The 14457-nt window shown below is 43.0% G+C and overlaps 1 protein-coding gene across 1 annotated transcript in view; it reads right to left on the bottom strand.

The window, feature by feature from the left end:
* mycbpap (mycbp associated protein) overlaps positions 1-12700 on the bottom strand; it is a 16151-nt gene extending 3451 nt beyond the window's left edge. Inside the window, 10 exon segments of the mRNA XM_056280442.1 lie at positions 146-338; positions 426-534; positions 610-731; positions 3187-3305; positions 3629-3779; positions 8709-8824; positions 9245-9428; positions 9722-9828; positions 10088-10247; positions 12632-12700. Of these exon segments, the coding sequence (XP_056136417.1) occupies positions 146-338; positions 426-534; positions 610-731; positions 3187-3305; positions 3629-3779; positions 8709-8824; positions 9245-9428; positions 9722-9828; positions 10088-10247; positions 12632-12700 (1330 nt within the window).
* Between the last annotated feature and the right edge of the window lie 1757 nt (positions 12701-14457).

Here is a 14457-nt window from a genome sequence, read left to right as displayed (position 1 = left end):
GAAAAATAAAACTGGAATGAATAAAGGGTCATTACTAAAGTTAAAATACCAATAACAGTGTCCCATTTAAAAGTGATTGCACCGGATGTTTTACACTGTGTTACCGTGTGTTAGTGTGCATGTGTACGGAAGCAGATGCTTATACCTGCTGAGGAGTTGAAGTAGAAATTTTTAAAGGTTGTGGGTGCTCGTAGTTCAGTAAAGCTGTGCGGTATGGGAAGTTGCTGCCAGGTGTAGTAGATCGCTGTACTTCCATCATTGTACAGCTCCAGGACAGAGCAGGCTTTCTCTCCAGTTAGGGCCTCAAAGTTAAGCCTTACACTGATCCCTACCTCCCCCTTGCCATTGAAAAATGGAGAAGAGACACTAAAATCTCAGACCCTCTTTCATAAGCTGACTCAGTGGAAGTGTAGGTGTGTTTGTACCTGATAAGAAGTGGAGTTGCCTGTCCAGTGGGCTGGCTGGCCACAGAACCTCAGGGCAGGGATCAGCAGTGGATCCAACTGCACATCATCATACTGCACCATTGAATCACTGTGGAGGCAGCAAGATGACTGCTCAGTAATCCTGCTATTAAGTCTGTTATTAATCATTTATGAATTTTCTTACAGGTTCACTTTCTCCTTTTTCTGTTCTTCTCCACATTCTTCCTCCTCTTGTAATGGCTTGCAATACATATTGAGAGAAGTGAATTGCCTTCTGGAGCCAATCACCTCCAGCCCATCAATCTCCTGTAATGAGAGAAAGACAGGAGGATGGTTGGGCGTTAAGAGTAGGGGCTGTATAGAGATGATTGACAACTCCTAAAATCCCATCAATCCTTAAAATTAAACTGGTCATTTCGCCCAATGCAACTGGGATGACATCCCTCTTGTTCTTTTTGAGAGTTTAGCCTTTGATACCCCTATCCAGAATAACTTCAAGCACTGATCAATTTGATGTCAAGATACATGTCTTGTCCACTCCCATTAAGAAAGCAGAACCTGAGAGCACAAACTTTGGGAGGGCTTATAGAGTCGAAACCATAGCCGTGGAACATACAATTAATGTGGGAGTAAGAGGATAGACATCTACGGATGACAGAGAAAGACATCATTCCAGTGAGCAGAACACAATCTCAACTTCTCATGCTAAGCTATAGGTATATACTTACATGCTGTATACATCCTACAGCCACTGCGTCAGATTTTATCTATGACTGAAATATTTTTGACCACTTGTCTTGAACAATCTTTACCTCCTTTTTCTATTGTTCCTCTTCTCCCCTATAATCTTGTTCTCTCAGTATGCCAAATTACAAATCCTAGGTTGATTACTTTTTCCATACCACTTTCTTTTTCCCACAGCTTCTACCATCTAAATATTATCATCCATCCTTGTCAGTTCAGAAAGATTGAAGAGCTGGAACCAAAGCTGGGGACCAACTGCACTGAGGTATAGGCCAAATGAAACAAAAATGATGTTAATCTATCAGGGCACCACCTTTATGCACACACACTTCATAGTTCTGAGTCTCTCCTTGTCTGTTAAACTCCTCCCGTCACCGTGCTTATATGTTGGAGGTTCAGCTTTTCGACTTCACTCATCACTTTTGCACTCCCTTACCTTTGAGCACTTGTTTACCTCGCTCTCTTTTTTTCTCCTTTTCTCCATCTTTCCTGTCCCCCTCTCTCTGGATCTCTCATTTTAGAACTGTCACAAACTCATGGTCATTGGTAAGTCACTACTGACAGGATGATCTGTCTCTCTGTTCATTGGCAGGTACGTCAGGCCCCAAATCACTTCAGCACCCCATTAACTGGCAGCAAGACAGAACATATTGCTACCATTTACTGTTATATCACTGGCCTGTGTGTGTTTGTGTGTACATGAGCGAGAGAGACAGAGAGAGACAGAGAGAGAGAGCAGAACATGATATCTGAATAAAGCTTGGTATAATCAGCACCTGTGTTAATGAGGTTTAATCGGCAATTTCTGTGCAGAGAGGTGTACGCGTGTATGTTTGTGAGATAGAACTGGCTGTGTCTCATGTCCCCCCACTTCTAGAGTAATTGTAATACTGAGCAAGGAAGGCAGCTCTGGTCTCTCCTCCCGAGTCCTGGGCACCATCACCCACAAACCACAACACCGTTACCTAATGGGCAGACACGCAAAAGATTTCCTAACTCTAACTGTAGCATCTTTGAGTGTATGAATATGCTGACATGGATCTGTGGTGTTTGTGAAATAACTTTCTGATTTTCTGTCTCTGTATTTCAGAGGTACATAATGTACTGTACAATGCACCCATTGAGCAAAAGGCGAGTATGTGTGTGTGGGTGACAGAGAGGAGATAAGAATAAGAGCGAGAGAGAGGGTTTTGAATATGTGTGCATGCCTGCATGCATTCAGGTAGGACTGTGTGTAATCCTGTCTGCCTTTTTTGCTTGTTCCATGTACAGAACATTTTGACACAGTGCACCCATGGACGGGGATCACAGGTGGGTTGAGAACTAGACTGATCAAAGGCAGTTAGCCAATAGTACAGCACCAGAGACAGAGTGTCCTGACTGGGTAAGGAGCTATGGATCTGAGGGAGGACCGAGACACAGAGGAAAAAAACCTGATGGATCTATGGTGCACATAGTTCAAGTTCTTTTGACTTCAGCCCCACATCCCTTAGAAGGTCTTTGTAGGCATCCCATTTATTTTGATACAGCAAGAATACCCGAGTGGCTGTTCCTTACTGTTATTACTAGTATTAAATAGTACTATTTGAAGCACTACAGTACTCATAACCACAGTGAAAAAGCCCCCAGAATGTATTTCTAGCGCAGTTTCAATTCACAGTTTGGCTAAAGCTATCTGCTGCATAATGTAAAATATACTGTAGATCAGATTTTAGTAAAGAAGTTAAGAATGACATTCCTAAAGTCACAGGCCATCTCTCTTTAAGGATGTAACAAATGGATTCCTTCTTACAGAACATGCTTTATAGAACAGTGAATGAATTTTCTTACATAGTATAACCGGCAAGGAACTCAAGTGTTTTTTTGACAGAACCAATGTTACTACTGGAACCTCTAAGCAATAGCCAGATTCTATATATCCTTTTATATGCATTCTCCTCTTGAGATAACCCCCCTCAAAAAAAAAAAGAAAAAGAAAAAAATATGTATGTGGTCTGGTTCATTGAGCTGCGACTACCGGCTGGTGGAAGTCCAGATCTTTAAAAGCCTCTCTGATCTCTTGCCATTGCTGCTGCAGGTACACACTCTTCTCCCAGGCATGAGGGGCTGGCAGTGAGGTTTCAGCAAGACTGCTCCCTGTAAGAAGATAAGGTTTCTCAAAGAAAAAATAATGTTTACCCCACAATGAAGCTATAAATTTATGTTGTTTAATTTCCACTTTCAGATGTAAGCCAATAGAGGGGTTGTTGCACAACAGGGGAATTTCACTTTTTGGGATGCTCAATATAAAAAACAAAAACACATGGTTCAAAAGTACTAGATTAGACATAGTAGAGCAATTAGAATATCTGAAAGAGTTTCTAAAGAACGAGAATTTTTGTAGTTAAAAACATCTAAGTTAGCAACACAGCATGCATGTGTGTGTGCATTTGTGCATACCTCTGAAGAGAGGTGTGTACCTGATTCTTGACGTATACTATGTGATCGTCCCACATGTATGACAGGCTCTTTTTCGCCCCGCTGTGTCCGAGTTAGGGATGCTGTGATGCCACTCACCTCGTCTCCAAAGCGCTGGGGAAGACTCCAGAACTCGCTGCCCACCCGGTAGCCCTGACACAGAGGTACAAACAAATATACGTATATGCAGGCACACAGGTATGCGCAATAGTATACACCACAAACAGACATAATAAAGAACTACAACTACTACTTTCGGCTGTTCCTGTTAGGGGTCACCACAGCGGATCATCCGTTTCCATTTCTTCCTGTCTTCTGCATCTTCCTCTGTCACACCAGCCACCTGCATGTCCTCCCTCACCACATCCATAAACCTCCTCTTTGGCCTTCCTCTTTTCCTCTTCCCTGGCAGCTCCTTATTCATCATCCTTCTCCCAATATACCCAGCATCTCTCCTCCACACATGTCCAAGCCATCGCAATCTTGCCTCTCTTGCTTTGTCTACAAACCGTCCAACCTGAGCGGTCCCTCTAATATAATTGTTCCTAATCCTGTCCTTCTTCATCACTCCCAAAGCAAATCTTAGCATCTTCAACTCTGCCACCTCCAGCTCTGCCTCCTGTCTTTTCGTCAGTGCCACTGTCTCCAAACCATATAACATAGCTGGTCTCACAACCATCTTGTAAACCTTCTTCCCTTTAACTCTTGCTGGTACCCTTCTGTCGCAAATCACTCCTTTTTTTTTTAAATTTATTTCTGATTTTCCCCTTTTTTCTCCCAATTTAGTGGCCAATTGATCCCTATTTTAATTCAAACACCCACCCTCGTATTGCATGCGTTCGCCAACTGCATCTCTCCGGCCGGCAGTCTCGAAGGAAAGCGCCTCCCCACTTTCGTGACAAGGCGAATCCAAGCCGAACCACTGTTTTTCCGACACACACAGAGACGCATTCACATGACGAACACAAGCCGACTCCGCCCCCCTCCCGAAGACAGCGTTGCCAATGATTGCTGCTTCATCGAGTCCGGCCATAGTCGGATCTGACGAGACCGGGGCGCGAACCCCAGTCCCCAGTGGGCAACTGCATCGACACCAAGCCGAGCAAATCACTCCTGACATGCTTTTCTACCCACTCCACCCTGCCTGCACTATCTTCTTCACCTCACTTCTGCACTCCGTTACTTTGGACAGTTGACCATATGCCTTCGTCACCTCTACTCCTTGCATCCTCACCATTCCGCTGTCCTCGCTCTCATTCATGCATAGGTATTCAGTCTTGCTCCTACTGACTTTCATTCCTCTTCTCTCCAGTGCATACCTCCACCTCTCTAGGCTCTCCTCAACCTGCACCCTACTCTCGCTACAGATCACAGTGTCATCCACAAACATCATAGTCCACAGAGACTCCTGCCTGATCTCATTCGTCAACCTGTCCATCACCACTGAACACAAGAAAGGGCTCGGAGCCGATCCTTGATGTAATCCCACCTCCACCTTGAACCCATCTGTCATTCCAACCACACAACTCACCATTGTCACATTTCCCTCATACATATCCTGCACCACTCCTACATACTTCTCTGCAACTCCCAACTTCCTCATACAATACAACACTTCCTCTCTTGGCACCCTGTCATATGCTTTCTCTAAATCTACAAAGACACAGTGTAACTCCTGACCTTCTCTATACTTCTCAATCAACATTCTCAAAGCAAACATCACATCTGATTTGGTTTTATCTAAAGGAATAGCTGTTTCTGATCTCAATGTCTTACCAACCACATATGCTGTGTCTGATCATTTTCTCATCAAATTTGAATCATTATTTGCCTGTCCAGTTAATGTCAGCACAGATGAAATTGCCACTCGCCATATCGGTCCCTCCACTGTAGCTGTATTTGGCCAGCAGCTGCCTGAAGTCTTGGCTCCTTTCACTGTGGTAAATGACTCTGTTGAAAATTTCACTAGTGACTTAAATGTGGCCCTCTCTAGTCTCCTCGATTCAGTTGCACCTCTCACTACCAGAGCTAGGCGACTAAAGAGGCCTACACCCTGGTTTAATGATGAGACACGTGCTCTTAAGCGGACCTGGAGGAGACTGGAACGTAAATGGCGAAAATCAAAATTGGAAACTTTTTACCTATCGTGGCACAAGTGTTTATTGAAATACAAGTGTGCTTTATCTACTTCAAAAACATCGTATCTCTCTCACTTAATAAATATTAATAAACATAACCCCAGATTTCTCTTTGACACTGTATCTAAACTTACTAAAAAGCAGTCGTCTATTAGCTGCTCACCATTCACAGCCCATGAATTTCTAGGTTTTTTTCTGCATTAAGGTTGAGGAGATCTTAAACAAAATTAGTTCCTCAACTCCATCTACTCCTGCAGATCCTGTCGTACTAAGTTCATATCTACGCAATGAGTCACTGTCAGTTCCAGTTATTACAGCTTTTGAGACTATCTCACTTGATACTTTGACTAAGTTTGTGTCAGCTCTAAACCAACTGCTTGCCTACTTGATCCCTTACCAGCAAAACTTTTTAAAGACCTCTGGCCTTTTCTTGGACCTACAATGCTAGACATCGTTAATTTATCTCTTACTACTGGCATTGTTCCCAGCAGTTTTAAGACAGCTGTGGTTAAACCTCTACTTAAAAAACCGCACCTTGATCCAGGGTCTCTTAATAACTATCGGCCAGTCTCTAATCTTCCATTCTTCTCTAAAGTACTAGAGAGAGTTGTGTATCAACAACTTTTGACCCATATAAAAGAAAACGATCTATATGAACCTTTTCAGTCAGCTTTCAGGCCCTGTCACTCCACTGAGACTGCTCTGACCAGAGTGGTAAATGATCTTCTACTGGCTATCGACACTGATTCCACTTCTGTGCTTCTACTACTGGACCTCAGTGCAGCCTTTGACACCACTGATCACTGTATACTTTTGGATAGATTAAATTGTAATTTTGGTGTCTCTGGCTTAGCTTTCTCTTGGCTTAAGTCCTACTTATCTGGAAGAACACATTGTGTCTGCTATAATAATATTAAATCAAAATTTTCTGACATTAAACATGGTTTGCCACAGGGCTCAGTACTTGGCCCTCTACTTTTCTCTCTTTACATTACACCTCTTGGCCAAAATATACGCAGTTACGCAATACATTTCCATTGCTATGCTGATGATACTCAGCTGTATGTGCCTATAAGGGCTGATGATCATACTCAAATCACTAACGTAGAGGCCTGCTTGGCTACTGTGAAAAACTGGATGTCACTTAACTTTCTGCTTTTAAATCCAGATAAAACTGAGAAGCTAGTCATTGGCCCTGCTAGACACAGACACCAATTTGATCAAGTAACGATAACAATCGACAACTCTGTGGTTTCACAAAGTGTGGCAGCCAAAAATCTTGGTGTTACGTTTGATCCCAGCCTTTCCTTTGATAAGCACATTAAAGAAATCACCAAGACTGCCTTTTTTCATTTACGTAACATATCTAAAATTCGGTCTTTTCTCTCCATGGCTGATGCAGAGATTCTAATACATGCATTTGTTTCATCCAGACTTGATTACTGTAATGTTCTGTTCTCAGGTCTGCCACATTCTAGTACTAAAAGTCTTCAGATGGTTCAGAATGCTGCTGCTAGAATCCTAATTAAAACTAGGAAATTTGACCATATTACACCAATTCTTGCCTCCCTTCATTGGCTTCCTATCCATGTTAGATCAGAATACAAGGTGCTTCTGCTGACTTTTAAAACCTAAATGGGCTTGTTCCATCCTACCTGTCTGATCTCCTTAAACCTTACATGCCATCTCGAGCACTTCGTTCTCAAAATATAGGGCTCCTGTGTTTACCCAAAGTTAAAAAGAAGTCAGCTGGTGGCAGGGCCTTTTCCTATCGGGCTCCATTTTTGTGGAATAAACTGCCCGCTGCCATCACACAATCGGAGTCTGTTGAGTCCTTTAAATCCAAACTTAAAACTCATCTTTTTGCCTTAGTTTACAATTAGTTGCCTTTAAGTTGAGTGCTTCACAACCTGTACTGGATGGCGGGCTGGTTTTCTGTCTCAATTAATTTACCAACCACTCTTCTGCCGATGAGATTATCGAGTTTAGATTATGCCGAATTTACGACTTAATTGATTATGGCTAATGACTATTGGAAACTGTTCTCTTCTCTAACATGTCTTTTCTCTCTCTCTGAATGATGTCTTCTCCTTTCTCTTTTTCTGTGTTTGAATGGTGTCATGTGAGTCTCTCTTGCATGCATGTGCAGTCGGTTCTCCTCCCAGGTCTCTGTGGTGATGATAGCCGCCATTTGGATGCTGCCTGCCCTTCCACTCCTCACCTAAGTTTTTCTAATTACATGATGATGCTGGTCGCGTGGCTTGGGTCCTGGACTGCTCCGTTGGCACGTGGACACTGCTTGGCATCCTGTGCATCATGTTCTTCATAAATTTTATGTCCATTATAATTCTGTTATCCTCTTTCAATGTTGTATTATGTAAATTGCGTGAACACAACATCCATTGCACGCTGTCCGTCTTGGGAGAGAGATCCCTCCTCTGTTGCTCTCCCTGAGGTTTCTTCCTATTTTTTCTCCCTGTTAAAGGGGTTCTTTAGGGAGTTTTTCCTTATCCGATGAGAGGGTCCAAGGACAGGATGTTGTGTTGCTGTTAAGCCCACTGAGGCAAATGTGTAATTTGTGATATTGGGCTATACAAATAAAATTGATTTGATTTGATTTCATCTGTAGTGCTCTTTCGTGGCATGAAACCATACTGCTGCTCGCTAATCATCACCTCTCCTCTTAACCTAGCTTCTATTACTCTTTCCCATATCTTCATGCTGTGGCTGATCAACTTACATATTAAGAACATATACAGGAAATATAAAGATGTATGTACTATTGAGTGTGTGTGTGTGTGTGTGTGTGTGTGTGTGTGTGTGTGTATGTGTGTTTGAGGGAATGAAGACCAAGCGATATCTTAGGTTAGGGACTAAGATGACACTACTGTAACAGATAATTAGCGATGTACTATGGCCAGAGCGTTTGAGAACCATGTCGTACATATCCAGACTGTATGGCAGGTAGGAGTTGATTCATAATCTCTCTCTGCTCCTGAGTTTCTCTGAAGTAGTTGGCTTGGTTCATCAGCAAGGTATCCACTGGCCTATGGAGCACACCTTAGGTAAAGAGAGGAGAGAGACAGACAGACAGAGAGACAGGCAGAGAGAGAGACAGACAGACAGACAGAGACCGAGACAGAGACAGAGAGCGAGTGAGTGATTGGTTTGCAGAGTCAAGTCAAGTCAATTTTATTTGTATAGCCCAATATCACAAATTACAAATTTGCCTCAAGGGGCTTTACAGCAGCACAACATCCCAGCCCAGGACCCAAGCCACGGGACCAGCATCACCATGCAAATAAATAAACAAACAAACAGACAGACAAATAAATAAATAAAAAAGAAAAGAAAAGCAGCTCCTTTTTTGCATATGAAGCACCAGTTTTTAGTTTTTTCATGGGCCTATTATGCTCTGACTGTGGGCAAGCAGTAGCCTTACTCTAAGCTCCTTCTCTGATGGTTGTTGCAGTAACTTACTAGATAAGAGGTTCTGCTGATGTTGGCGCTGCCTCATATGTGTATACCAATGCTGCTAGGCATTACTCTGGTGGTCTCTGTGTTTTGGAGGGACCACAGGGTTGTTCTTTCCACAATCACTATGCTGTCTTCCTAACACCCCAGACAAGTGCTGTTTCTCTGTCTCTGGTATATATTTCACCAACTGCAGGCAGAACAGAGGACAAATGAAGGTGAAGATACAGCTACTACTGGTTCAGATATGCTGCAAAATTAGAGTTACAGAATGTACAGTTTGCTTTTGGCTTACAGTTTAGAAATCTGCATTTTGATCAGTTGGAAATTACAAGATCAAGCAGTGGAAAGGTAATAGTAAAGTATGATATTTGAAATGATTAGCTTATGTTAAAATGCATTTAGTTTGTGGATTTGCATTCGATAAGGTGACATTCTTGCTTATCTAAGGGCATCAGCAATATGCTACATAGAGCTCTTGACCTCTCTCTCTCCCTGGGCCTCCAGATAACTCCTGAAGTTATCAAGGCTACCCAGGATGCTGTGTGGCAGAATCATCCCCTGGTCATCAAAGCACAGACCTCCAGGTACTAGTTGGTAGAGATTAGAGAGAGGAAAAACATCAACATTAGCCTGGGTCTCAGCTCACTGTCTCAGTGTACTGCAGATTGGGATGAACTGCACGTTTACTGGGCAAAAGGATCAGAACATGCATTGACACGGAGGACAAATATTGTGTTTGGAGCCTTTCCATCAAATCCAACAACCTCACATGGCCTGTCTCCAACATGAGTTCTCTCTGTCCTGTATTGTTACATTTGTCTACAAGTGCAAAAGAATATGTCTCACCCATGTAGTCCATAGCTTGAGAACCATTGTGTAGAGGCATGGGACGGGTTACTGCTACTCGTAATGGATTTCTAACTTCATCAGGTGACCGTGTCTTTCGCAGACCACTGGTGACATGCAATGGTTTCTGAGAAGCTGGGGGGGGGTTTGGCACATGGATCTGCAGTCGCAATCACATGGTCAGTTAATAACAGAACTATATTGGTAGGCTGCTTAATTATTTTTGCTGATTGTTAGAGTTTTCAGTTTTGTTTTGTTTTTTTTGTTGTTGTTGAAATTTTCTTTTACTTGCATTAGCCAAGGGCAGAGGGTTAACATGGACTAATTGATTGTCTTTATGCATGCTCGATAATCCAGGTAAAGAAATCACAGAGAGGTGAATCGGTTCACCTGGGCACAACGTTTAGTGGGAGATACATTTCATCACTCATCCAAGGGATTTCATCAGTCTCAACTGACTGCAGGTATCCCCCAACCTTATAAACAGCACAGTTGCATAACGACTGAAACCAACTATTAGTTTAATGTTCAAATAGGCATGACCATTGACTAGAGTTTCAATGGCCATGTGTACAATTCACAGAGGATTGGGAATAGTTATAATCACAGCACTGTAAATGGTGACAGATGTACTCTTAGGCACCCCCCTCCCTCGGTTCAGAGAAGGTCGTTCCCTCTTCACATAGATGCCTCTTTTGACTCCCTGTTCAAACTAGCATTCCTTCCTATCAAGGATGTTCACATCCTCATCCTTGAAAGAGTGGCCACTGGCAGTAATGAACATCACATTCAAAACACTATAGATTTTGTGGCTAAGGTGAGGGACATCATTATGGAGTCGGATGAAACAATGGTCTCATATGATGTTACGTCTCTTTTTTTTCCCAATAACATTTTATTGGAGGGAACATTGGGTGTAAAAAAATATAAATACAATGGAAATCGAAATGATTGTCCCTCCATATTTTGGTAATCCCCTCAGCCCCCCCCCCACCCAACCCTCACCTATTGCTGATGCAAAAAAATAAAAATAAACAGTAATTACAGTAATAACATCCATCCATTCCATCCATTATCCAAACCACTTATCCTGCTCTCGGGGTCGCGGGGATGCTGGAGCCTATCCCAGCAGTCATCAGGCGGGAGACATCCTGGACAGGCCGCCAGTCCATCACAGGGCCCACACAGACACACACACACACATTCAAACCTGAGGACAATTTCAGTATGGCCAATTCACCTGACCTACACGTCTTTGGACTGTGGGAGCCCCCGCAAGAAACCCTCACAGACATGAGGAAAACATGCAAACTCGACAGTAATAACAATTATAAGATAAATCAAAAACCTACAAAACAGAAATAAAATAGGTTATAGAGCTTTACATCAACAAGATGCATTCAATCATTCAATCAAGTTCAGGAACATGAAGTACAGAACACCGTGTACAAATGAACTATTAGTAGTCATTTCTGTTTACATAAGTCATGTTTTATGATGTCATACAGTTTAGTGACTGGAGAAAAATATACCCCATATGCCATAAGTATGGTAGTCTACACTGATACACAGCATCCAAATAAAATTAAGACATATAACACAAATAATACAAGTGGTCTTAATCATAGGGAGTCACTGTCAGATCGTCAAAATAAGATAAGAGCAGCTGCCAGGTGGAGTAAAATTTCTGGGATGATTCACAAATGGCAAATTGAAAATGTTCTAGTTTAAGGAACATCATCATGTCCTCTGTCAGGGATGATGAAGAAGTAGTATTCTTCTGCGAACAAGAAGAGAACTGAAAGCGATAATGTTTAGCTGCATCGATGTGAAGTTTTCAACTAAGTCTGTCAATCCAAAAATAGTTATCCCTACACCAGGTAGGACCTCCACTCCAATGACTTCAGAAATTATTTTAAAAAAGTAGGACATCAGTTTAGGGCATGACGGGCGTCCGGGTAGTGCAGCGGTTTATTCCATTGCCTACCAACACAGTGATCACCGGTTCAAATCCCCGTGTTACCTCCGGCTTGGTCGGGCGTCCCTACAGACACAACTGGCCGTGTCTGCGGGTGGGAAGCCGGATGCAGGTATGTGTCCCGGTCACTGCACTAGCACCTCCTCTGGTCGCTCTGTGCACCTGTTCGGGGGGGAGGGGGAACTGGGGGGAATAGCAGGATCTTCCCACGTGCTACGTCCCCCTGGTGAAACTCCTCACTGTCGGGTGAAAAGAAGTGTGTGGTGGCTCCATATGTATCGGAAGAGGCATGTGGTGGTCTGCAGCCCTCGCCGGATCAGCAGAGGGGGTGAAGCAGTGACCGAGACAGCTCGGAAGAGTGGGGTAATCGGTCAAGTAAAATTGGGGGAGAAAAAAAAAGGGGGGGGGGGGAATCCACAAAAAAAGAAAAAAAATTAGGGCATGACCAAATTTATATGTGTTAATTTAACTGGGGATTATGCACAGCGGTCACATTTGCCATCTACTTCAGAGTAAAATTTTGAAAGTCTAAATTTAGAGAGATGAATTCAATGTAGAACCTTAACCTGGCTCAGACTCAGATGGGCACAGGAGGAAGAGGAGTTGACACATGCAGTGGCCCTCCCACCAGTCATCATCAAGCTCTGTACCCAACGCTTTCTCACAGGAGCACTTAATATTGCTAAGAGTATGGTCTTATAGATGGTTATAGATCCGTGAGATAAGTCCTCTAGGCATGAGAGGAGTTTCAAAGAGTGTGTCCATGCCAGATTTGGGTGGTAATATCGGAAATTGTGGGTTATGGGTTTTTAAGAATTGACGTATTTGAAAATATCAAAAAGGTTTGAGCCAGGCAGGTTAAAATTAGCAGATAGGGTCTCAAAGCTAGCAAAGATACCATTGTGGCAGGATGAGGAAAAACACAGGAGACGAAGGCGAGTTTGAACTTTATTCCTCAGCTCCAAAAACCAAACTGAAACAGGAACAACCTTGCACCAGAGAGCCCAGGAATGTAAACCACGCCCCCAGCTCACAGCCCTGCTGGGTGAGAGGCATAGCCCCTAGTGTCCGCCACACAACTCGCCTTCATCTCCTGTGTTTTTCTTCAGCCTGCCACACCATCAATATAAAAGTCACTGAAATATTTTAGTCCACTTCTATTCCACTGCCCAAAAATAGCATCCAGCTTTGTAGGGAGGAATAAGTAAGTATTACAAATTGACCCCAGCAAGGCGAAATTTCGAAATTTAAAATGCTGATGGAATTGACCTTTCGCAAAGCCCCCCCCCCCCCCCAAGTTACTGTTGCTATGCCCATCAGCTATTCAGAACCATCCAGGAAGTAGCCGGAAAACACCAAAACATGAAGGTAGAAATCAGCGCATTTCAATAGAAAGTAAATGATGTATTTTGGAGTAATTCATCCTTAATATCATCCCGTGGAAGGCAGAAGGGGTTACAGTATGCAGTGGCGGGATACATTCAGAATATTAAAAGTAAAACTGACTTGCGTGGACTCCGGGCTACTGGGTGCGACTGTAATTGAGGGTAAAGCTTACCGGTCGCAATCAAAGAATGAGAAACCCCATCAACTAATTCTGAAACACGTTGTGGACCAAATGTGCTCTTGCACTGTAGGGTAAGTTAAATATTTCAGCTATTATTGGTATATTTTTAATAATCCATTGTCAACATCACCATAGTACAGTGTTGATTTTGGCCAAGCTTCCCCATGGCGTTCTTTTAACCAAGCTTTTTCAGGCACCTGGGGGTCGCAAGGAGGCCAGGGACATGCCCCGGAGCTGGGAGAACCGCCCCATGATTTTTTTTAACTTCGGGCCAGAACCGGTATTTTCAACAAAATAAGGCAAACGAGATGCCTCCGCGGGTGGAATTACTTTTCCAAACGGCCGGTCCCTACCTGGAGCTCACAGAGGGGGAGAAGCATTTAAAATAGGCCGGATATGGGGAGGTCAGACTGGCCAGACCACCCCAGCCTACCCTCCCCGTGGGTCTTTATGTTCTGAAATGAAAGGTGGAACCTGGCTAACCTGTGACTAGCATAACAAAGTTATGTTAGTGGGCTAGCTGTCATTAGCTATCATTAAATTAGGTATCTCTGGCCACAGACTAAACTGGTTACGTTCATCAGGTACATTAATAATGTTATTTTGTTAGTCAGTAATACGTTGATATGTTGATAATGGTAATAATCATTGTGTGGGTAAAAGTAACAGTAATAATACGTTAGCTATATTACCTATCAATAATAGCTAGTAGCAAGCTTAGCTTGGAGCAGACAGGTATTTTTGTTGATAATGGATGGATTAAGCTAGCCATGGGGTCTGCTATACTGCGAAATCCATTGCCGACATTGCGCTTCTTGCATTCTG

Source organism: Lampris incognitus, chromosome 5 (genome assembly GCF_029633865.1).
Source record: "Lampris incognitus isolate fLamInc1 chromosome 5, fLamInc1.hap2, whole genome shotgun sequence".
In the NCBI taxonomy this organism is placed as follows: domain Eukaryota; kingdom Metazoa; phylum Chordata; class Actinopteri; order Lampriformes; family Lampridae; genus Lampris; species Lampris incognitus.
This window is presented reverse-complemented; position numbering and strand designations above follow the sequence as displayed.